General features: G+C 43.6%; 1 protein-coding gene across 2 annotated transcripts in view; it reads right to left on the bottom strand.

Moving 5' to 3' along the window:
* LOC112466945 (zinc finger protein rotund-like) overlaps positions 1 to 26,269 on the bottom strand; it is a 162,770-nt gene that overhangs the window by 43,894 nt on the left and 92,607 nt on the right. For both annotated transcript variants that reach the window (XM_025035310.1, XM_025035309.1), the window contains exon 5: positions 22,397 to 22,572. In XM_025035310.1, the coding sequence (XP_024891078.1) occupies positions 22,397 to 22,572 (176 nt within the window). The remainder of the gene's footprint in view (positions 1 to 22,396; positions 22,573 to 26,269) is intronic.

The raw sequence follows: 26,269 nt of genomic DNA, 5'->3' as shown, positions 1-26,269 counted from the left end.
TACTATCCGAGCATGAAATATACACGGATTAAATAAGAGAAATTGATACAGTAAAAAAATATTCGAGAATCGATCTCTCTTTTCAGTGAAGATTTTATCTGAATTATATATATCATTTATAACGTTTTAACGTTATATTTGTATCGTGTTGACAATTAAATCTCGAACAAAATTCCAAGGTGAAATTAGATGCTACGTGAAGTTGTCTAATAAGCAAGATTAATGCCGCCTTTGAAACTGATTACATTGAATGAGGACTTCGGGACCCTATAAATACTCGTCGCCGCCTATTATGCACCGCGAGAAAATCACGCGATGTGAATCGATCGGCAAAGTAGCGAGGGACGATCAATGGGGAAATCCGTCGGCATCGAACCCCTTTTTTCCGACGTGGAGAAACACGACGGCACACAATGTGAGGTCGTCTACAAAAACCTGGTGCACCTGTAACTGGCGAACGCGCCACTACCCTTAATATTTTGATGGCTCAATACCGCCGACAATGCTATCGAGGTAGATTTATATGTACGAACGCGAACGGAGAATTGTAAAAGAGGGAGGAGAAAGGGGTAGGAGGTCGAAGAGGCGCGCACATAGTCTCCCGAACCCCTTTCTCGATCGCAGTTCAATACCCAAATTGGCTCGGGCAACAAAGCGATGGGGGCCCGCCGCACGGAACCATACGCGGGCCGCGTCAAGCCGCAAAGCGGAAACCCCCTTTCTTCGAGTGGCACACGCCTCGAACAAGGAGACGAAAGGTGTTACAGATTAGGAAATATCAAAAGCCCGCTCTTTTTGTATCGCGGGGACGCGTGCGGGCGGCAAACCAGCTCGTGAGATGGTATATGCCCCGTTTTTGTCTGTGTGCTAAAAAAATGAAAGATAATCAAGGAAATTACTTCTGCTTTACTTTCAAATTGAGAAGGTGAGAAAAAAGTACGATATATTTTTATATTTTATCAGAATAAAATCGATTCCTAATTTTTTCTAATAGTATGACTATTAAATAATTATGCGATCTACTCTTAACCCTTCTGTTCTTTAACAGTATACTCGAGAAAATCAAAGTTCAGTGTTAAAACCTCAGTTTCATGTCGATCGTAATTTTATATCAATTGGCTCAGTCGCAAAGGTAAATCTGAAATATGTTTGGGAAAACCCCTTTCTCACAATAGGCAAACACGCACCGCGGACGAACCGGGCGAAAAGTGTAATGGGTCGAAAAAATCACACAAAAAAAAACACCGGAAAATTATAGATAAGGGGGAGACAGTAAACACGATGGATCCGTTTCGTGCATCGATCGCGCTACTTTTTCGGCGGGGCGCCTCTTTTTTGCGTTTTCTTTTTTTGCTGCGCGATCAAAAAAAGCTTCTCTCTCGTTGTATCGTTGGATTACGAAGACGGAAATGCTGCTGCTTGTGATATGTGAAGCCTTTTTTCATACGTTACCGCTTAAGAACAGGTGAAACGGGAAAGAAACAGCAACGAACAAGTGTAACGGGGGATAAACCCTTTTTTTGTCGCCTTTGCCATTCGGTTGAGCCCGATGGAATTTATCGAGGATTTGAAACGCAGTATATAATACACAATCATAATGCATATTATGCAAAGGTATAGCAATCCGCAGAATTTAAAAAAAAAACGTACGATAAAAATTCCTCTCTGGAACATAATGTGTTTCTGTATTAACATAAACTTTTTTTTTAATTTAACTCAAATGGCTCGATATGTTAATTAATTTTGCATAATACTATTCACGTGCAAATTCTTTGTATATATGTATTTTTTTTTTATTTTATCGCCCAATTCTGAAGTAATTCTCGCGAACCTATTGTATCATTATACATTTTAAAATATCTCGTAGATTAAGTTCAGTCCGCCGAGCGACAAGTTTGCGTATACAAACACGCAGTTCCGTGCCAGAAATTGTTTTAAAGAGGAACTGCTGATTTGCCGGGATCCGGACCGCAAGACGGGCGAGAGCCCGAGAGAGCGTCGCCCGGGAGCGCGGCCAAGTCCCAGAAGGCTCTTTTGGCGTGTGTCCGAGGTATCGAACAGACGAGCAAACAAAACAAGACGTGTGCGGGTGAGCAAAGGAAGGCACGATAGCGCCGGAGTCGTTTGCCGTTGCTTTGATTTTAGACGGTCCGCCGGTCTCTCACAAATAGGTCCCCGCAACTTCGTAACAAGTGCAGGCAGGCACCGTACCCTTAATCACGCATTCGCGTTCCACTAAACCCTCCCCGTAATTCTCCTCTCCTCCTTCTTCTTTTTACCTCTTTTTTATCACCGATAACCGACGAGATCGCCGCCGCAGCTTCTAAATGGGTTATTCATGCTACTCCATGGATATACATATTTATGTTTACATAAGCCATCTCAAAGAAGCTCATATATATATATTAATAATAGATGATCCTTTTGCTGCGACTTACAGACGTCGTTTTTAATTCAAACGCAGATATGTGTGTGTGTGTGTGGTGGGTATTTTTTTTCGTTCTCCTTTTTCGCGGAATACTTGTCACAATTGCATAAAGCAGAGGGTCACCGATCTTTGCAAAAAAGTATCGCAATTATCATTACGTAAGAGTGCGTATACCGTGCGTGGCACTGATTTTCGTTCCGTTCCTTGTGTGTGTGTGTGCGCGCGCGAGATCACGCAACAAATCCAGAGGGAGGACCGAGACGTGTCATAAAAAGAAGCAGATGGGGAGAGAGATGAGGAACGGCGTTAGAGAGATCACGGATTATTCATACTCAACGAAAATATTCCGAATGTGTCGCGACGTAGACGGACTATCGTTCTTGACAAGCGCGAAGACAGGCAGATGGGGTGAGAGAGCGAGGAGAGCGCGGTTGAAGGAAGAAGAGAAAGAGAAGGATGAAAGGGGCGCCCACGGTCGGATAGAGAGTAGGAGGAGTGGCGCGGAATTTTCGACTCTTCTGAATGCGAATCGAGGAATCGGCCTCGGAGACGACTTTTCGGGGCCCGCGCTATTGTGCCGCTCGGGCCTGAAAACATCTGTAATCCGTTTAGCCGTGCAAATTTCCCATTGAGCCCGATTCTCTCCTGTCAAAAATCGACGTTGATTCCCTTGCTCTCACCCTCGCCAACCGGGGCCACGTCCCCGGAAAAACATCGATCGACGTGCCCCGAGAGCGCGATAATGCCGCGTGCGTGCGACGTGCGCACGTAATTCTACTCTATACGCGGGCGCGTAGCAGGAGGCGCAAAGCGGATTTCCCTTCGAAGGGAAAGGCTCGGCGTTACGCTTCCTCTGGCGATTTTTGTAAGCGTTCACAGTCGAAACTTCGGTCGTCGTCGCGTGAATCGTCTGTCTTGAAAGCGACGCGAGTTTTATTGAAGGAAATAAGATTTACAGATCTGTAATAATACATCTCGAAACGTGACTTGTGCCCTTTTTCAAGATAGATGTCTCATTGGTTGAAAACAAGCTATATTTATTTCCTTGATAAAAGAGATAAAATTACGACCATAAGACCCGCCTTCAAAGAATAAGTATATCTTCTGATATTTGCTCTTCGGGGGTTAATTTTAAATTAACTACGTATAATTTTCATGAGTTCGATGAAAACTCAATTTTCTAATAAAGTCGAAATAGATTTACAAAAGTATCCAATCTTATATCCTTTCTTGGATGCAAGAAATATAGATTGAACTACTTACTTAATGTGAGCTATAATTTTTATAAATTTGATAAATATATTTTTAACGGACGAATGACGCTCCCCTCATATTTTCTGGAAACAGGTCAGAAATTATATTTAGAGATAATTTAAGCATTCTGTCTAGTGGCGAGGCACAGACACGACACAAGATTAATATATCAAGGTCATTTTCTAATTCACTTTACGTAAGTGAATCGCGGGGCGAACGAGAGATTCATCTCTTAGATTGAAAGTCACGCAATAAGAATGCCGACACCGCTTTTCAACCACAGTTTTTCGTTCACGGCGAAAAGAAACGATATAAAATGTATTTTTAAGCATCACCGAAAACTATACTATATTTGCATATTATTTTATTAGATTATGTTATATATCGCCTTGGTAATTTTAAATTCTACAAAATATTAAATATTTCATCTTATTCCTAATGTGTGCTGTATTGTGCGCAGAGCCTAAGATATAAGTCCACGCACATTTATTAAATAATAATATAAAGGTGACGTTTCACGGTTATTCAATAGAAACATACAACATATTGTGTTCTTATAAGTAAGGAATGGGAGGAGGTTCAAATTCCCAAGCAAATTATTGAACGCGGACTTAAATGGGAGGGTCTATTTAATGTTGACGGTTCGGTAACGAGACATCGACTGTGTCTTTCCCGGCGCGGGTCGCCAAAATGAACTTCGCTTAAGACACAGTCGTCATAATAAATACACTCGTCAATAACAAATTCGTTAAACTTTCAAATCTAGAGACCACAACATAAATCTATGAACACGCGCGAACTATTTATATTTATCCATCAGGAATACTTCGATTTTATCGTCGCGCATACATTCCTATTCCAATAAATTTCCATTTACGTTTCTGCAAATACGGTAGAGATCGAAAAAGCCGCGAGAAGAATACGATGATGCCCGATGGAGACGTCAACGTATATCCGCGGTCCTGCTCGTACGAACTGACCCGCGGGGCAAGAAGGAAACCCATTATGGGCAACACCGGGCCCAGTTTCGGTTGTACCGTTAAGCAAATTTTCAATGAAATTTTTTTTCTCTCCGCATTGTGATGGCTCGACCGCCAACCGATGCACGTACGAACAGGAAGGGAAAGAGAGGAAGCGGGCGGGAGGAGGAGTAGCGGAGGAAGGGCGAACGGACGCGCGTGCAAGTACGTAACGTATAAACGTATGTATAAAAAAAAGGGGGAAAAAAAACGAGAATTCGTTACCCTGATCGGTCTTGCCGGACGTTGGACGCGCGACCCATCCCCGTGGACAAGGGGGGTCCGAATCTCCAAGATTCAGGAATCGGGGAAAAACGAGAGGGAAAGATAGGGGAGCGCGCCGCGAATGGAAAAAACGCAACGAGCCATGTGGCGCGTGGAAGGGAAGCTGCGAGAGAATTTTTTTTCCTCCTTACAAAAAGGGGGCCTCGTGCGGTGCAACGGTAGGAAGAAGAATCGATCGGGGAGGGGCGGGGTTTGGGCGGCGACGCGGGGGGAGGAAGAGGAAGGACGCGCGCGAGTTATTCCGGGATTTTGATATTGTCCGGAAGAGCTTATACCTTCGTAAATTTATATCCGGAAAAAAAGGCGCGACGCACGCGTGCTCGCGTCCAGCCAGCCTGCAGCCGGTCGTCGCTGGCCGCCGGTTTCTCGATCGCGCGCGAAAACATTCGTACGGAAGGGAAGGGCGAAAAAGGGGGCACGCGTGCGGCCGGTACAAAGGGAACAAGTGTTGTTAAAGACGAGTGTAGAAAACGACCGACGCGAAGCAACGCGACGTCGCGTCGTCGTCCCGCCTTTGACGGAACGCGTCGTTTCACTCGGGAGGACTCGATTAGTTAGTTATTTGATAATCGATCGTCTATCGGATGCCGTAAGCTTGCCGTTCCCACAGCGAGAACCCCGGGAGTGCTCATATTTGATAAGGGGCCGCTGAACTTTTTTGTGAAACAAAATCTGACCAGATGTCGGCGGGGCCCTCGGAGAAATCCAGGTAAAAAATACCTTCGGGTGTACGGGCGATGGCGAAGCGTATATAGATGGATCGTGTGGGAGACTCGGTTCGTCATTAGGTCGCTAAATCAATCCGGGGGAGAGTCCCTCTGGATCGTTTTCACGGGAGGAGTCGCGGAGGGCAACGAATCGGGTATCCGGTTCTCACAGGAGAGGAGCCGGAGATATCTAGGGAAACGATTTCTTCCAGGATGAGGAATGGAATAGCAATAACGGAAAGATTTCGAATATGCTCCCCATCGCTCGGCAGGAGGACGATGACACAACAGTAGATTTATTTTAATACTGTCCTCAAAATTAATTTCGAGGGATTCGAACAAAGAACGAATTAGAGATGTCAATTGGGATTAAGAGTATAGTTTCAAGCGTGTCATTTAGTTGATATCGAGTTTATGTTAATGTCAATTATGTTTGAAACTCTAATTTAATTTCACTCATTCTAACAATTCTCTGTTTCTCACAGTTATGACAGTATTTTTCTTAGTATTTTTAATCAATATGAAATTTAAGAATTTTCTTTTCTCTTGCCGGACCATTTACGTGTAGTTTTCCTAAAGTATCTTCTCAATACATACAGATATCAATATGATTTTATACAACGTTATTTTACGCGTGCGCGAGTATGAGACTTGGAATATATAATCTTTTGAATGTTCGTTTCTCGGACTGCCGTCAATTATGATAAGTAAATCGATATTATCGCGAGCACTCGCCGGAAGGATATTTCTTTAAATAGCTAAAGTAAAATGACATCGAATAACGTGACATCAAAATTCGATTAGCCCGCCTAAAAGTAGTCCCGGGACATATGGACGAGAGGAGGCCGAATATAACGTCGTTCTCGACGTCGTAAATTGCTGCGGGATAACATGTCGCGAGAGAGTTCCTTAAATTAAATGTTAAAATGAATAAAGGCAGCGAAAGGTCTTCACGATGGCGTGTGGCGTTAATCGGGTCCATGCAGACTATAAAATAATACACGTCGCCGGCTTCTCATCGTTTTTACTCGAGTCACGTTATTGATTTTGCCATTATTATCATGGCTCAGTTATTTGCGTAATCACCGAAAATTAGATCGCGACCAATAGCCGGCTGAACTCGGTAAAGTATCGCGAGTTCATTTTTCCAACTGACTAAAATCGTCCCCCGAGGGCAATTAACAAAAATATAACGGGCGTGTATATAATACGCGATTCTACATAATTAAAAGTAAAAAGACACGATAAGAGACAAGAACAACGTAAAGAGAAAAATACGGGGGAGGAGAAAAAAAATGTAAGGAGTCGTACGAGAGAAGGAACGGATAATCACGATGCGTGTTCTACAAGTAGGAAGACGTCGTCCCTTCTTCGGGGTCCAGACGCAGGGACAGGTGGCAGACTGGGGCCCGTTGGCCGGAGTGAGAGGCCGTGGGCCCTTCGAAAAGCGACAAGGACGGAGAGACAGAGAGCATGGGAACCTGACTTTCGGTCGGGGGCAGCATCCCTAGGAAACGCGCACCAAAAGAGCTCTCTCTCTCTCTCTCTCTCTCTCTCTCTCTCTTTCCTTCTTTCATCAAGCAGACGTATCCACGTATGGACGAGCGCTCTCATTGGGCTATCCCCCGTGGGGAGAGAAAATGAGGAATAGAGAGATAGAGAGAGAGCAGGGTGCCGCGCGGCGCGCACCTAACGCACATCGCTGGCTCGATGTGCTGAGACGGACGTCGTCGAGTTTCCTGTCACGCTCAGGATCGAAGGAGAGAGGCTCATCGAACCGCGTGATACGATCTTAACAACGGCCGAGAGAAGAGCGACTACTACTACGACGCTTCCGTCAGTTCGTTACGGATCTGCCACCGCTCCGATACGCTACTTTGCTCTCCCCGCGCGATATACATTGACTTATGATTTATACTTTTGCACGGTAATATGCGTAGAAAATTAAGGACGACGTTCTAAATACGTGATATAAAGTAGCCGTTTAATATAGATAGCTCCATAGTATAGACGGCTTCAGGAAGCTTGGTTTATGGCAATTTTAGAGATTATAAATCATAAATTGTGCGTTGGAAGTTTAATCGAAATTAAAGACCGGAAACTTTTGCCCGGAGAATGAGACGGTTTTCCACTCGAGGTATCACTTAATGATCGGAGCTGGAATCAATAATTGATAACGGCGTACATATTTGAATACACTATAGAGATTAGTGTCTGAGATTGGTGATAACTTTGTGAGAAGTATATATTAACTTTCCCCGCGATAAGATCGCTGAATTAGCACACACTGTACGAACGGCTTAGATATAACGTGGAATAAAAACACATCCGTAGAAAGTAGTCGGATTACGCAGAAACTGGCAGCGACCGCGGTAGAATGCCGTGCGCACACGACACATCGATCTCGAATCGACGAATTGCCCGCACGTTTTGAGGAACCGTCCATCGGGAAGATTTACGCGAATGCCCGCGCGCGCAATTTCTGCCGGTCGTCTCCTCTCGTCCTCCGCCCCATTGTAACCGATATTTTGTATTCGAGAGAGACTAATTACTACTAGTTCCCGGTAATAATTAACGTAAGCTCGCGGTCGTAAACTTAAATGGGGCAGAGAGCAGCTCTCTAATTAATTCCGTAATATCGTCCGGGGCTGTGGAAAGGGGCTTCATTAAGGACTGTTAAATTTCAGCGCTGATACGACTTTAAAATCAAACAGCGAGAAGAAAACACGCTCGCGTTATACCTGCACATATAGGTAGCTGGCATGTCGACCTGATTACAATTGCGTCATTACTGGTGAAGGTATTAATTGCCAGAGAGACAAGCATCTCAAAAACTTTGTGCCAGAAAGATGACAATATTTAGAATAGAAATCATGCACATCGAAGTAGAATTATTATATTATTAATTATATTAATGATACGACAATTACGTGTTACGAAAAAATACACGTTAAAAATATTTTTTTCTCAACGATACCAACCAATGAAAATTGCGCGTGAATCGGTAATAATAATAACGGTAATAACGACGTTTTATTTCACGCGACGATTATTCCAAGGAAATTCGCGGTAAATCCAAGTTAGATAAAACCACCACTTTTCTTAGCGCGGATATTAGCAGCATCACTGTTCTAAATGAACTTCCATTTTCATCTTTTCGCTTGTTATTTGAGAAAGTGGATCGTGCTCCGCCTTCCCGATCTTCCGTCACTTTTCCAAGTCGAATCGTTTCCACGGACTGCGGGCTCGGGAACGGCCGCGATCACGATATCCTCGCGCCCGATATCCTCATTTCGGTCCTTAAGGCTATCCAGTTCGTCAGAAACTCGTCCCGGCGCGGCGCCGCGGGAACAGGAAGCGGGAGAAAAAGGAAGGAGAGGACCGCGCGCTCACGTCGACGCGCAACCCCGGGCCCCAGAACGGCGCGGAGCGATAAAGTACGGCGGATAATTAATTTTATAGCTACTCAATTTCCGAGGGAATCGGCTACCGGAGGCCGCGGGGCCCATTTTCGTTAGTCGCGCCAACAAAAAAGACGGATAAGGAGAGGCGCGGGACGCGCGGAGCGAGCTCGGAAGGAAGAGAGAGAGAGAGACAGAGAGAAAGAGGAAAAAAAAAGAAATCCGGCGGAGATAGGGAGTCAGCGAGAGAGGATACGCTCGGCTCTCCCGCGCGGAAGGGAAAGAGCGAGGAACGGATGGCGGCAAACAGGAAGAGGAGGCATCGACAGGGAAGAGAGGTGGACAAGAGGCGAGAGAGCATATCGTCCGGGTGGAGAGAGAGAATATTCAGTCGATGATGAGGCCCGGCCACAGATTTACGACCGGCAGCCTCCGCGCGCGAGCACTACTTCGTTTCATCTTGTTTACTCTCTTTTTCTTGCTGCCTCTTTCTTTATATATCCCTCCATCTATTTCTCCTGCCCTTCCTATCCCGCCTCGTCGCTCTCGTCTCCTCTCGTCTCCCGCTGCCGTAGGCAAGCGCGCCCCGCGCCCTTTCCCCTTTTCCACACAACGATTACTACCGAACCTAAGGTCGCTGCTTTCTACCCATTCACTCGGTACATCACACTCAACCGGCGGATGAGAGCTGTTTGCGTGAAAAACTGCCACGCGACTGATGCTTCCCACGAGACAATGACCTGCATTCTCATCGCGCATCTAACAGGAATCTATCCCATTTTGACAAGAGAACACTCGCATTTTAGATTATAACATACGAGAATATAATCTTTACGAATACTTATCGCTATCACACGAGATATCTCTAATATGATACATAAATTACGCAACGCGACGATTAAAAGAATCATAATGATATTAAATTATTAAGGAAATGCCGCGTGATTAATTAGAGTCACGCAGCACGAGATGGAAACGAACACGTGTATGCATTTAGCAATCTACCTCATTTTTAAAACAGTAATTTTTTTCTTTACTCTATCATTGAATCGTATAAATGTAAATATCGTCGTCGGGAAAATTTCATAATACTCACATAATTTTTTAAAAGTCAAGGGTAGGGAATCACATTTTGAGATTTTTATTAAACATGGCGGAACCTGTTTAATAGGCGAAAAAAATAGGTTAAAAAACGAACCGGCGACTTTTATACAAGTTTCTCCGTTTCATAATGCAGTGTCGATCGCGCGGAGAGACAAAGCGAGTAAGAGAGTGTGGAAAGGAGTACGGCCGACAAAAAATAATTTACCAGAGAACCGTGCTGAGTGGTTCACACTTTCGTCACAGATCTCGCCAAGACGAAGCAACGAATAAAGGAACCACGAAAGGAAATAAAAAAAGAGATGGTGAATCGAGTCAAATAGTTACGGTCCCCTTGGTTATACGCAGGTCAGGGGAAAGAGCGAGATAGAGAGAGTGAGAGAGAGAAAAGGAGATTGAGAGCGCGAGAGTAGAGATCGTGAGGGCCCAGAGAGTCGGAAGGGAAGGGGAACGACCCGGGGGCCCCAAGAGGCTGAAAAAAAGGGGAGAACCGATATGGAGGCACTTTAATCGCCTTTCCAACGGTCACGTGATCACTCGGCTATAGGTAATTGCAAGTAAATTCGAATTGTCACGCATTATCACGGTGGCCCGCGTGATATCTCGACACGGTGCCGCCGCGCCGCGCCGCGCCGTGACTCTGGACTCTCTTAATGCGATCCCGCCGAATAAATCGGTACTATTCCTACTACCTCCAATCTCCCCCGTGTCCAATGAGGAACGCGCGGAGAGTTGCAAAATGTAGGCTGCCTACCGGCTTTTGCGGCTCGCGCACGCAAACATCATTGCCGCCGACATGCTACATTGATTCATTCTATATTTAGAAGCGTATTTGCATAAGGTTGTTTTCATAATACGTGAATAGATGATTAATAGACCCGTCGATGCCGTCGAATACAATTTTATCAGTCCTTGTACCGCCATTACCAATGCAAACGCCTTACGCGCTTAAAGACACACGATTCCACCTTACAGTTCCTGTGAAAAGCGCAACTTACGAATTATAATACAATCGTTTATCCATTAACGTTTGGAAAGATAAATAGAGCGCGATGCGAACGCGCGGGGCTCTCTAGATCACCAGACCGTTGTTACGCAAAATCACAAGTACGCCTTCAATGCGCGGCACCGCATTGAAGATTGGACCCCTACCGCGATAAGGCTTCGCGTCGTATGATTTTGTGACCTTGGAATCACGCGAATGGGAAACGATCATCCTCCCATCTCGAATCAAAGAATCTATCGCGCTTCTTAATCCCAGCCTCATTCAGGGAAGAAAGAGCACGTCTGTCAAGACACGTCGACGGACGTATGGACGATGGACGTACGGACGAACGGACGGACGGACGGTTACATAACTCCGACAGAGACGAAGGGTCGAGGACCAGAGAGAGAGTATTGTGCTACGCGCTGTACATAAGGGACCACGCTTAGGCGGAGGAGGAGAAGGAGAGGAAAGGAGGAGCTGGATTTGGAAATTTAGTACATAGACAGTAAATGGGGTATCATGTTCAGTCTAAGGCTTAAGGACTTTTGTTTGGCGTGGGAGGCTGCAGCGCGCTGCCCGATGTGTCTCCCCCTCTTCAATCGCTTCTCCTCGCTTCTTCCTCTCTTCGCCACCCCTCTTCGCAATCCGGCCGAACTCTAGGCACCAACCTGCCCCATTCATTCGGCGGTTCTCGTTTTCATTGGAAACGGCTTGTTTCCACCGCGCGATATTCTTCGCGAACGCGCGCGAAACGTTACTTCTCGTTATTATTATCATCTCGTTATCTGAAAAAATGCGCCGCCTCGCGAAAAGTCGCGGTGAAACATTCGCGATAGGTACGCTGCCCGCGAGTCGTTACAGAAATCGCGGAGGAACGCTTCCTTCGAGATGCGTAGAGATATCTGAGAAAGCTGAGCCGACACGAAAGATTACAGATACCCGACCATCGAGGCTTCGATAATTGCATGGCAGCGCGAGTAATGCAATCTTATTTTTCAATTAACTTTAAATGAGCTTTGCTACGCGATGATAATTTTATTCGTTTCCTTTCACTCCGGCCCGAGATGCGTGATAACGAAATTCGACGAGTCGTCGACGGATTCACGAGATAACGATTCCCTCCGCCGATCTTTCATTGAGAAGAGATTCGCCTCCCGATCTGTCGCGAGAAAATAAAGAATCCAGTAGCCGCGCGATTCGCGCCGACACCGTGTACCAGCGATATGCATCTTATCATATCGCATTATAATGAATAAGACGTCACGGTCGCCGATGCCTTCGCGCGCGCGCGCGAACTACGGTCTCCTCAATTAAATCCGATTACTGGGCGAATAGATACGCAGGATAAGAGCGCAATAATCGCGGCACACAACTCGATCCGGTTACTTCATTACGCGCTCGCAGCCGAACGCGACCTTGAGAAGAACTCACGAATTTCGATCGGCGTTAGATCTAAGCCGATGTTTTTGAGACGGACGGAGCCGGGAGCTCCGTTTCTTCGTCTTCTTCCGATTCCTACCCCGTCCCCCCACCTCCTACAGTTTCTGATCCATCCTGCTGTACTCTAGCCTGTGGAAGGGGACGCTGCCCACAAAGAGGCATAAAAAAATTGAGTGGAAAAAAATGACGGGCCTCTCGCTACCGTGGTGCGTGATCAGGTGAGGCCCCCTTTACCGATGTGCACGCACACTGGCGCCGCTCTCTCAATAATGTCCGCGCGCGAGCGCGTTCGTACACCTTCCCGATCTCATGCGTGTGCCTTGAAGAGAGAGAGAGAGAGAAAGAGAAGGGGAGAGAGAGAGAGAGAGAGAGAGAGAGAGAGAGAGAGAAAGAGAGAGAGAGCGAGAGAAAGACGGAGGGGAAGAAAGACAGAGAGAAAAGACGATAGAGCTCGCGGCTACCGCGAGAACGAAGAATGGACCTTGCCCGACTCTACGTACGCCTTGCGAAATCATCTCTCGGATGAGATGTGCCTCGTGCATCGCGCGATATCACGTCTGGAACGTTACTTTTTGAGGAAAGTTCGAGGGAGGATTGATATTTCCCCTCTCCTCTGTAAACGGCGTATGTATTCCATATAAGAAACATTTGATTATAAAAGTCTTTTTAAATTTCTCCAACTTAACATAATTGTTTGATACCTGCACGTCCAGACTTCAGTTTCATAAGTCTACATCTATTATTATATAGTTCACTCAGTTTTTTTTAGTAAACTCATGAATAACTCGGAGTGTTTTGTTTCTTCCCCTCTCAACCACTGCCACATATATCTGGATGAACTGCTCGTATTCCACCTAAGTCTATATTAAGTTCCTGTCTTTCATCATACAGTCTGCACTGAAATACTAAATAGTTAAATATATGTATCAGGTGTGTGTGTGTGTTATTAATGTGTACGCACTCTCGACTGTTATATAATATAGGAATTTATAGGACTGTTATTTAACTTATCGCCTTAAAGTACGTTCGAAGATAAAAGTGGGAATACTAATTCAAGCAAATTAGCCAGACATCAATTTAGATCTTTCGAACCATATTTCATCCGCGAATTTTGAATGCTGAAATGTACGAACGAAAGCCCCAAGTGAAGCAATGCTACGGATACTGCGCAGCGACCAAGTTCCAAGATCGTCGAATCGATTCCTAGATCCACGGGTGATATTATTCCGCGAATAATTTCCGTAGCGCGGTTAACTAGATCCGTGTTGCGGTTTTCCGGCGTTCAAGATAGCGGACGAGGGATGAGGGAGGGAGGGAGACGGCGTCACGAAGCTCGGCCTCAGATATCGATCGAATGGCCGAAGTGGACGATGATGATGCCCGGCAGGAACCGAAGAGTACGAGGCAAATTGGAGGAAATATTGTGGACAAGGAGAGAGAGGAACTAGGATGAGGAGAACCTGTACAGAAGTTGCGTGAACGCGACCTGACCAACGCAGGCAGCGACGAAGAGAATGAACGGGGGGCGGGGAGGGGGTGGCGGCAGGACGGGGAAGCGGAGGAAGGGAGCGGGAAGAGGGAAGAGGAAAGAAGGAGAAGGAAGATCGAGGAAGATCACGAGGACGGGTGTATCGGGGGAGACGCGGGAGGTGAGGAAAGAGAGCTACGTCGAGGCTGAGGCTCGAACCGCTGAGGTGAAACGAAATGATAATGGAAGGAAGAGCGGTGGGCATCGATGGATGAAGAAGCAGAAAGACATTGACGATGGAGGATGAAGCACGACGGAACAGTCATTCGTCGTGAGCGCGCGAATCGCCGCGCGCCACGACGCGAAGTTGTAACGTGTGAAAGGAAAAAGGAAAGACGGGAAAGACGAACGAAAACCGCTAATTTCGCCACCGTGATGGTTGTGAAATTGCTGACGGGAAGTCGATAAGCGGGAGATATACCTTAGAGAAGCTAACTGACAAGTCAAACGAGAAATCGACCGAGAGCGGCCGATAAGGGTGGCGAGCGTATATACGTTGCGCAATGTCGGGGGAAAAAAAATGCGGAATTAAGAAGGCAACGAAAGATGAAACGGCCAAGATGAGACTCTCCGAGTAATCCGATTCGACTAGTGAGAGAGGAAGCGGAGCACACCGGCGGCGGCACGCACCTAGAGCGAAGAAAGATAGCGCCAGCCGGTGAGGCGGCTTAATGAAAGAAAGGAGGCAGACCGAGAGAAACGTGATGATAAAGGAAGAAGCTGCGGAGGACATTAGTGGCGGAGGAAGAGGGTTGCCGGAGAAGAACCGTCGCCGCCGCGGCAAGTCAACATCGGACGAAGAAGGACGAAGCGTGCGCGCGCGAACGCGGCCGAGATGGTGGAAAGAGGAGCAAAGCAAGGGGGTTACGAGGCGAGATGAGGAGGAGAAGGAGGATTGAGGCAGGATGCTGTGCCGTCACGGTACACTAGCCTCCGGACTTGAATCCCGAGCCCTCCGGCCACGGAGGTGCATAGCTTCATTCAGGAGGCGGTCATCTTTTTCGTTTTCCTTCTCTCTCTCCCTCTCTCTCTCTCTCGTTCACTATATCGTTCTCTCTTCCTCTCTACCATCCTCATTTTCCTCTTATTTCCTCCCGTAGCCGCGTGTCAGTACGCCGCGAGATCGTGTATTCCCCCGGTGGTGGAATGTTCGATAAGGAGAAACGGTAGCGGCGTCCTGGCGCGGTGGCCAGGATCGACGTGAAGCGTCGCGGAGGTAGACGCGTTGGATTAAAGGACAGGGATCGGCGAAGCGCGACAGGCAATCGCGATATCGCGTGAGCTTTGGTCCGTAACTCCGATTTCGAGTCGCAGAAACGAGAATAAGACTAAATCGTTAGAATTAAATCGCCTCGAAGTTTTCGCTTCAAAAAACGATTCTCTATCCCTGAATCGCCGAGATCTCCGAAAACAAAATGCGTCCCGAGGAATGTCGAAAGTTTGATCCGATAGGAAATCCGGCGAGGAGACCCTAACATCGCGCGCGGAACGACAACGAACTCGATTAATCGTAGAAGACATTAGTGAAACGAGCGTGACAGTACCGTTGCGCGAGATGAAGCATAATTCTACTTCCTGCCTTATTGGGGGCGTGGTGATTACGGCAATTTATGAATTCCTGAATTTTTGCGGTACTCCGATGCTCCTCTCGTCGAACTTCCCTCCCGCCTTTCGTCCTCGCGTCGCATTCAATCAGTGTTACAACTAATCAAGAATAAATTTATTGCCAACGCCTCCTCGCGTAGCGTGAACAATCGTGTGAAAAAAAAAACTCCTGCTACGTGTCCACGGAGGTAGTAATTTACGAAATACCTACACTATAAATAAATTGATTTATGATGTAAAAAATTTACAAATCGTTCAACTATGTTTTATTAATTTTCGCTCTATCTTTACGAGTTCCTATTTTCCGGTTCATAATCCAATTACATTTATGAGAACTATCCATAATGAAAACTAAAGATGTTGCTATTCAAATTACATAGCCCCATACAATTTTCTTTTGTATACTTCAGATTCCTCAATAATATTAATATTTTTTATTTTGTAATGTCGTAATATTTCATTATGTAATATCGTATTACTCTGATCTTACTTCGACGAATGTGTCGTAAACGACATAAATAAAATATAATCGCGGTGCATGTCTCCAACAGCTTCATCAGAAAAATCTTTCTTATCGTTTCTAAAATACCTCAATTTTTGCACTTGCCTGCACCGCTCTTCTTATCCTCCTATCTTACTCTCTTTTCGACGATCCTACTCCTCGAAAGGATGTCCGATAAAGAGAAACGATTATAACGAGAAACTACCACTTTGTAACGTGCCGCGGAGGCCGATTAATCGCGGAGAATCTGCCGGTACCGTTGCACGAAATCTGTGTAATTTGTAAACTTTTTTACTGTCCGCAAATGTATAATTTGATTCGGTTTAATCTCCGTCTGGAACGCGACGCGGCCGGGACCGTCAGCGAGTACTTATTACTGTGTAGGGGAAAGTGGAAATAAAACGTAACAATCTTTAGATCCGATCAGTTTTTGCTAAGCCAGGAATAAGGATCATTTCTTGCAAAATCGCGCAAATAAAGATCAATAATTAAAAAAATATCTATGTATCTGGGATTACTTTGTGCAGGAAACTCGACTAAAGATTAGTGAAATATTTATCGAAGCACTACTCGTTAAACAAATTTATTAGTTACAGAGTACGATAATTGTATCAGAAAGACAAATACAATAAATAATTTTACAAATCACATTACGTAAAAATAAATATAAATGCTTTTGATAATATTTGAAAGTATTTTAAGAAAGTCATTTCATATATTAGCAATAACAAACATTGCAAAATATATTATTAACGCCTTATATAAAATACTATTTTCTGCGGGATATTAATTTTCATTTAATTAAATCATCATTCGGGCTATTTTTCGTTACATTTAACTGTACATGACGACGACAGTAATAGAAATCATTTCGCGCGGCAACGAAAAATGATGTAATTACATACCGCATTATAATTACCCCCGTTTTAATATCGAACAGAACACAGTAACGGCCGAAAGAGACGAGTTATCATGGATTTTCTTAACCGTCGTCGTCGTCGTCCAGCGATAAGACTGTCGGGCAATTAAGAGCCCGGTCTCGATTAGTTATTAAAACGACAGTGGAAACGGCTTTAACGAAGCAGCAATTTCTGCATAGGGTTTAGATTTGTTCGTTTACTAATTTCGTGCTAATGAGCGGCGTGCCGCGCTGATCGGTCCGCACCTTAACGATTATCCCTCTGTCGCTCCTTCCGTTCCTTCTGGGAACGCCTAACGGAATAAATCACGCATGTACATACGTACACACGTATACGGTCGGTCTGAAAGAAAAAAAAAAGATGTTCCTCATTGAGATATTTCACGTAACGGACAGGCGGAGATTGCGGGATTTTCTTGACGAGCGATGTCATTCGATCCGCGACAAATTAACCCCCTCCGTGTGTCACATTGTACCTAACGTGGCAGATATACGTGCAATAACTGGTTTTTAATCGCCGGGTTTCGTGTTTTGCCCCCGTTTTTTTTTCTCTCTTCCCCGCGAAACGGGAGACGGAGAAGCGCCGGCCGATGCGCTCCGCCGGCCTCCGGTGTATGATAATCTGCCCTATTCTACACAGGCATTCGGTGAATATCGTTAAGTTTTAACGATCCGCCTTATGGAATGTCACGCGCCGCGTCCTTCGAGCCGCCGCCGAGCTCTTACTCTCTGTCTTTCTGTCATTCTCTCTCGGTCATCTCGCGCCGCGCCGTCTTTTTTCCTTCGCGACGCGCCGCGCCGCCGTTCGACGGTAATTATCGTGGAAAGCGCGGAAAGCTGTAAACTTTAACGATTGTCTCTAAACGGCTCGTAAAACGGCGCGTTAACGAATTTGCGAAACTGAAATCCATCATCGGAGACATAAATCGTCAACCTGGCGAACACGCGTACGGCCGGACGGGCTACGGAAAATGTCACGACTTGGCGGCAAGAAATTTTCTCGGAGGTCAGGTCACTCCGTCCTCGCGTAAACCCTTACGGTGCGCAATCCGAAATCTCAAAGCCGCAAAAGGCATGCTACATCTTTGATAAGAGTTTCAAGATCTTTCTCAAGCCTTCCCTCGAACAGACATTAATAATAAGATGATGTGTTCCCCCGCATGCTGTAAGATAGAAGCATCTTTGCGTTGGAGAAATCTCGATCAAATATGGAGGCTAGGAAAATCTATGGGTATTACAAATGTGATATCAATTTATTACAATCTCTAATTATTTCAGTGTATTCTTTGATATCCTGGCTCCGAAATACTCTTCCGCTCTAAGTCTTACAAGAAGATGCTGCCGTATTATTATAACATTTGTACTGAGTTCGTTGTGAATATTGCTTATCAGATTTTATGATATTCCAAGAATATTCTTCGTTGATAACTCAATGCGCAGCCATGTCCGAATTGTCAATAATAAATTAATAATTTTTTATACTTTTTAAGTTTGTAAAGTATTTATCGATAATCAAGATTAACGTATACTTTTTGTTATGTCAAGGTACATAAAACAATACGATATATGAAAAAATATTGCATTTTGCAGGCAAATGACCATCTTATGGGTTTTATTTTATCATTTTGTGCGGAAATAATAAAAAGATAATACCGTATTTTCTATTGTGTACTGCAGGATACAGTCTCTTTGTAAACGTAATTTTATTAGGCACGCTAAAGAAAGAGTAATGCCCAGAAAATTCCCTTTTTGAGCGGACATAAAAAATATGAATCAAATCAGATTAAAGCTAATTTTTTACTGATTATAAATACATATAACTTATATACTTTTATCATGTTATCACGAACCGTTTTGGATGAATGAAATAGTAAAAGTTGATTATATTTCATAACTAACATCCATTAAAGCCAATTTCGAACTTTGGATGCGCTCAACGTAGTGTTCGAAAATCGAATTCAATTTCTCTCGCATTGCAGTGCAATGCGTTCTCTTTAAGCAAAAACATTTCTATTTTTATTTCTTTTTATTTCTCGAGTAATTCTGTATTCTTTTGTACTATAAATCAAATTCCAGTTTTTGGCTGCAACTGCAACAGATATTGCGTCATAATTATTTTATGATTTCCTGCAAAAAATGCTCGATTTTACTCAAAGAAATACGTTTACTATTGACAAATTAGGCATTTAATTCGAACTTTGATTCATGATATCTCAAAAACTAAACATCGTCACGTAACAATTTATTTAATGATCTACTTGTGTGAAAACCTTTCCGATGGTACCTTACTCAATTCAAAATTTTTTTTCTTAAAAATGGGATTTTTAAGGATTATTTTGGGCACTCTTTCAACATTCTCTAATGGAAATTGCCTGAAGAAAAGAGTTAAAATTCTAAAGGTTATTGAAATCGCTCGTAAATTTACTGAAAAATGACAAATTTTCCAACCACTTCTCTCTTTTAAGGCTCCTGCTGACTCAATTGCCAAGTCCACGTTGACAGTACACACAGCATCACTCTTGGCAAAATCGTGAACTAATAAGGGTTCTCTCATTCATACAAAATGGCATAGCTGTACATGCGTAGCATAAGAGCGACTGGACCAATGGGCATCTAACTAAAAATTTTGACCACACCTTGTGTTAGATGCTTATTAGTCCAGGCGGTCTCATGCTATGCAGCTATGCCATTTTTGCGTGAAAGGGTCCAAAAGCGTGAAAAATCACATTAAAAAGATAAGTTATTCTTGCAACGTACAACGTCATTTTTCGTTTTAGTTAGCAGTGTTTTTATATTTAAAATAATTGTCGTAGTGTTAAAATATACCGAAGACTCTCATTTTGATATATAAGTTCGAGGAAATGTGTACATACGAAGTAAAACGATCCCCACCGATTTTAATAATAATGCCTTCTCGTGGAAACATTAAGAGACTTCTTCACAGGAATCACTATGCCACTCAAATGTAATGATGAATAGCGTCGATGTGCCGTCAAGTTAATTTTTTTAATATAGAATTCGCTGATCTGAGTAAAATATAAGAGTAATTTTGATTACCGGGCAAAGTACATTCATGCATGATTACTATACTCTATTATTACCACTGTACTTCAGTACCTACTAACTAAGTTTGTTTTTGTAGTGGTTTGATTGCCGGCTTAATTGTACATAGGTTGAATTTTAATATCAAAATGATGAAATGTCATTTCGGACAAAATAATCCCTCATCTATTTATTATTTTATAATTTTATACTTCTACAATTTTTTATTTTATTTATTTTATTCTTTTTATAATTTTTATTTACTCGACATTTATAGTTTTATCTAATGTTCAAAATTTAATTTAATTTTATGTTCAAATTTTAATTACGTTAATTATAATAATATATTTTTGATGATAATAAAAAATGTTTGACGTATTTTTGTATTCTTTATTCCATCCTTAATACACTGGAAGTAAAATAATCCCCAGGGACCGTGTTTTGTCCATACATTAGGGATCGTTCTGTACACCTCTGGTACCAAATGATCTCTTTACAGAATTTTGGTGAAAAAACAAAATATATATTTAGCATTAATTAAAAATTCTGTTTAATTAATTTTAGTTAAATAACCACTAAACCAAAAATCATTAAAGATTTAAACAGAAATACATTATTTTATACTATTAATTGATTTCTCCTTTAAAAGGATCATTTTGTACACGTTTTCCCTAATATGTGAAAGCAAATATTTATTTCAATTCGGCAGTTGTCAAACAGAGCTTGTTTACGTCTTTGATTAGGGCACAATTCAATTGGATACATACATGGGTTATTCATTGATCACCCAAACAAAAGGAAAGTTTTCGGTATATTTTAAAAGTTTATTCTATCGATTACAAACTCTATTTCATTAATTTTTTTTTTTATTTTAGTGTACGTTACAAGAATTTTTATGATATATTTTTATGATATATCTTCTGGCTGCAGTGAGTGAACAGGAGCCTTAACCTTTCGTTGTTAACCGCAAATATCTGTTTCCGCGACGAAAGAAGTAAAAAATAATATATCATATAATAATATAACAAAATTATATAACAAAAATAAGCATGCGTTAAAATTTAAAATATTTTTATATAATCTTAAATCGTAAAATTTTAACGTTGTTAATTACATCACAAAAGCATTATCTCAACATTAAATCGGCATAAAATTTCTAATACCCATGCATAAAATGCATTTATATTAGATCTTGAAGATGCAGGTCAAGTATTGTAAATGACTATAAAATAAACCGTGAAGATCTAGACAGAAGGAGCGTGACAGGAAAGAAGAAAGGAAATGAACATACCGTTAATAACCCTTTAAAAATTCTTCAGAGGCATGGGCAGGTACTCCGTGTTTAGGGTAAACTCGAGTAAAATGGTCATACAGGAAAGATAGCCAACCCATGTTCATTCAATGTTTCATGGCGAGCTAGATTGAAAGAATATAGGTTGGCTATCTTTCCTGTATGGCCATCTTTTACCCGAGTTTACCCTATTTAGCTAAAACGCCCACGCAACGAAGAATTCACAAAAAGACAATCAAACCTTTCTTCTTTTCTTTAAATAGAAAAAAAACCCTAAATAGTGAAAGCCCTAATGCCACCGATCTTTAGGGCTATCGATAACGGTATCACCTTTTGGAAGAAGAAGAGTATTTTATAAAGACGTCACACGCAACAAAGTGTATTATAAAGACGTTGAATAAATCTTCTAAGTTTTGAAACATGTCTAAACGCCACTTACCTATGCTAAATAACAAATGCCATTTATTTCCGGATTAACGCGGAAATGCGAAAAGGTGTGGTAACGTGTTAATATTAACGCCATAAATCAGTTTGCTGTTTATCTGGGGACCCTTTAGAAAAGACTGAAAAGACCAAGGGAAATAAACGGAGTCAACCTTAAAAGAGGAAGACTCAGACGGCGCCACTTTTTACAACAGACTTACAGAAATATCAACAAAGAACACGATACACGTGCCTTTCGTTCTACTGCGTATATAGATATGTAACGCTAATTACGTCAGACGTGTCGAAGAATTAATAGACGAATTACAAACGTTGTGGTTCCATAAACCACGCGTATTAACACGGTATAGCAAATAGAGATAGCACACGAGATAGCAGATAGAGATTTATAGAATAGCACCTAAAGGCGTGCATATGCGCGCGCGAACTGGTCGAAACTTACCTGCGGACACATCTTGCATTGGTACTTCCTCGGCGGGTGCGAATGAGGTCCACCAAGATGGGAATTCAGATGCGACGGATGGGAAGGTTTTACGGTGAGTGGCTGAGGAACCACCAAAAGGCTGGCTGGCGGGCTTCCGCTGCTCGAGCCGCCGGCGCCCCGATACTGCTCATCGCCTGCAATCATTCACAGATTCGAGACTAGATCGGGATCGCCTTGGAACGACGATTGTCATCGAGGACAGAGGACATGGCGCGATATCGTAAACACCGGCCGCGTATACGTTTTAATTACTCTCGATTATTTCCTGTGACCTACTTCGATTATAAAGCGCGCACGCTCTCCGGCTGGAAAGTGACACAGTAACCATAGGCAATCATCAGTATTTCCCAAGCACTTAATTGAACGCTGATTATAGATCAAGCGCGCGATATATGTGTTATTGATGCGTCTTACGAGCAAGACTGTCTGATGAGATAGTTTTTTTTTTTTGCGTCACGCAATTTGCCCCGAGTTTAAAATACGGCGCAAGGTGTCGATACGTCATTGTCCGTCACCCGTTAACATCTAGTTATTATTAGAATGTATAATCGAGAGGACAACACGTATAATACGTCGAGTCCAATGAGCACCGTTTAGAGTCCTGCGCGCGCGACGAGAAGACTTTATCCATCGCGCAGAGCCATTTCGACGAGTTATTGTGACTCGCGATTTATCAGCAAATCCTGTATAAGGCTTCGGGCATTTCTCACTTACGTCTCTCTTGCTTACGCTTGTCGCGATAAATGTTACGCACGGAGATCTACGCACGCATACAATTATCTACACGTACACACAGGCGCGCGCGCGCGCGATACCGAGAAAGAGGCACACGGACGGCCGAGCGGTCGACCGATTGACGCAACGCTCGGCGGCGTGCAAGGGGCAAGGATCCTGCGGGTTGCAAGGACGAGAGCGATCCTGCGTTACGAGTGTTGCCTGTCATTAAGACGAGTTCTCAATATCGATCGGCGCGCATAAACGCGGAGTGGCGCTCGGCCCTCACAGCCAGCAGGTTGAAGCTGGCTATATCATCACGCGCCGCGCGGCTGGTGTGTGCCTGTGCCCGTTCGCGGTATTCCGCTACTACTTTACGCTCTTACGCATCGACACTTAAACGCATCACGCTCCTTATGCATGCAAGCGCCTGCAAAAATATACCGTCATCCTTTCGGCGCGAGAACATTCGCGATTACTTCTCTCGCTGTCTCTCGCGCGTTTGAATCTACTCGGGAGAGATAACTCGCCCGATAGAGAGAGAGAGAGAGACGAGCGATAAACATCTTAGACACGCGGGGCGATTTATTTGCTCTTCTCGAAATGCCGGCTTCTGGAAGGAGTTGTCAATTGCAGAAACGCCGGCAAGAAGAAAAAGAAACTATCTACCGCATTTTATTCTATATTAATACACTTCCCGAGACACTTTTGCAATTACTTCTGCACTGTCGGGCTTTTCGAAAAATTAATTGTTCAAAGTTAAAATTCTTGCTTGGAAGTTTGTCGTTGTATTTTAGACTAACAAAGTCTACTTTAGATGTTCTATACTTCAACAATCAATATTGAATTACATGATTAATACCGATACGAAATTCTTTCTTTTTACGAGAGTAATCCTTTCCCGCCTTCAAGAAAGTCGACATACCAGCGACAAAAACAAGAGGAAGTTATAATAAATTACGTACTTGATCCGTTTCCTGCCTGATAATAGAAAAGTTATCGTTCGACCTTGTACAACGAGCAAATGCCTCAAACGCGGAGTATCCCGCTCGCTCGGGCACTCGTTGCAAGTTTTACGGCTCGACTGTGCAACACAAGAGACTCAAGAGAGACGTCCGTGTTATAATTTTTAAATTCCTGTCTCATGTCGCAATTGGGATAAAATATCCTTTCCGTCTCACTTTTGCGAAACGTTGCAAAATTCTAAAAAAAAGGGAAAGAAAGAAATAAAAAGAAGGAAACTAATGACCGCGCTGCCCTCCCCTCCCCCCTATTAATGACTTCATAATTTATTAATAGCTCCTTTACCTAGCCGCTCCGCGCGATTGCCGCTTGCGCGCATCCTCCGCTCGTTAAGTTTAGTTCAGAAAAGCGAGGACCCTTCTCTCGCAAGGACGGGAGCATCCCGTGACTTTTACGACAATGCACGTCGAGTGCGTTCGGGTAAAGTGTGCGCGTAGGCGGTGGAAGATGCGCCTCTCTGAAGCTGACGGCCCACGCGCGTAACCGTCGATTTCGCTATAGAATCGACGTTAAACATGCAAAGGATATACTCGCGAGAGTTCATGCGTGCCGGACATTACGTCCCCGAGAGTGTTGATCCGCGCGTAATCCAAGTAGGCAAAGCGACAAATAGACGTCTCGTCGTCGCCGTATTAATCCGTTTATTTAAGTTACATGGATATGAAGATGCCCGTTATAATTTAAACTCGCGAGACAGCGAGTATTTAAGCGTTCGATATTGATATTAATTAATGATAACTGCGCTAAATCGATGGCTATTTGCAATTTAGGGCGAATCTCTCCGGGACAGGTGTTTATTTTAGACTGTTAGAATGAATAGCATTGATCTATACAAAATAAACGTGATATATTATGTAACGTTAGACGTAACGTGTCTAATGCAATATTAAATTTAATAAATTGCTACGTTTTATATATAATACATATATGTACATATATAAAATCTGCATTGTATTTAAATCCCCTAATTGGTTATAATACTTCTTCAGATCGGAGCGATTAAATGAATCAACAATTGCGCGGAATCGAAGGTAATCACTATGTGCGATGATGTTTGCGGGATAATGAGAAAATCGCGCGAGTATATAACAAGTATAATATCGAGCGCAGCATCAAAGTTCAAGGCGTGCACATATTTAATTGCGATGCAATTCCCAATAACTTTACCGCTGAAAACCGCGCCGCGTTTACGTAACATTTAAAACTTTATATATATCGCATTAAAATATATCACGACACGCTTTATTGCCCGTTTTTAGTATCTGTCGTGCGAATCTATACCTGCGACGTTACGCGGCCTTCTTTCTCGCCTAATTGCCCGGCGCATGGCATTACGCAATCGATAAGCGCGTATAATACTACAAATCGAAATTATAATCAGGCAGGAGTTGAGACAGGTGTGAACGGTTATAGCTATTTCTGAAGCGATCGTTAGATAAGCCTCGTATGCACGACGCTATTATTATGAATTTATTTATTTATTTCACACCGTGTAGCGTTTGCATGCTGCTGGCCAGCATGCACAACTCGCGGTTGCTCGCATTTCTCTCTCTCTAACAGACCGAATGCGCCGCGCTCGGAAGAATTTTTCTCTCCCCTCATCCCCACCCTCCGTCGCGACAATCCCACGAGTCATAAACTTTATCTAGCTCAGTTTCCGATCTCCTCCTGTGTACGACGTTATTTAAATTTACAAATGTTAATTATATGCGCGTTATTTTAATTTTAAAGCGGCAACGGGGCGTTTCGTCACGGAGGGACGGAGGCACGTGGATTATATTTATCAACTTCGCGCCGCTGGTGGCTGAAAATTTGCACAATATCCTTGCAATCCTTGTTGCGTGCATTTCACCGCGGGCACGCGATAAACTTGAAACTTTGAGACGGACGCGGAGTCCGATTCGCCGTCGGATAATCGGCAATCGGCTTCGAACGCTGCGCGATTCTCTTCCAAGAACAGACGCGTCTTGCAAATCATCGTCCCCTCGATTCCCGCAACGCGATTCATTCGCGCCGCCGCGGCCGCGCTCTTTTCGCCTAATCGACCAATCTCGGAGCGCGCGCGCGCTCGCGCGCGAGACTATACGTAACGTT

Source organism: Temnothorax curvispinosus, unplaced genomic scaffold, assembly GCF_003070985.1.
Source record: "Temnothorax curvispinosus isolate PA1 unplaced genomic scaffold, ASM307098v1 QBEX01016763.1, whole genome shotgun sequence".
NCBI lineage: Eukaryota > Metazoa > Arthropoda > Insecta > Hymenoptera > Formicidae > Temnothorax > Temnothorax curvispinosus.
The sequence above is the reverse complement of the archived record's forward strand: the minus strand, read 5'-3'. Positions and strand labels throughout refer to the sequence as shown.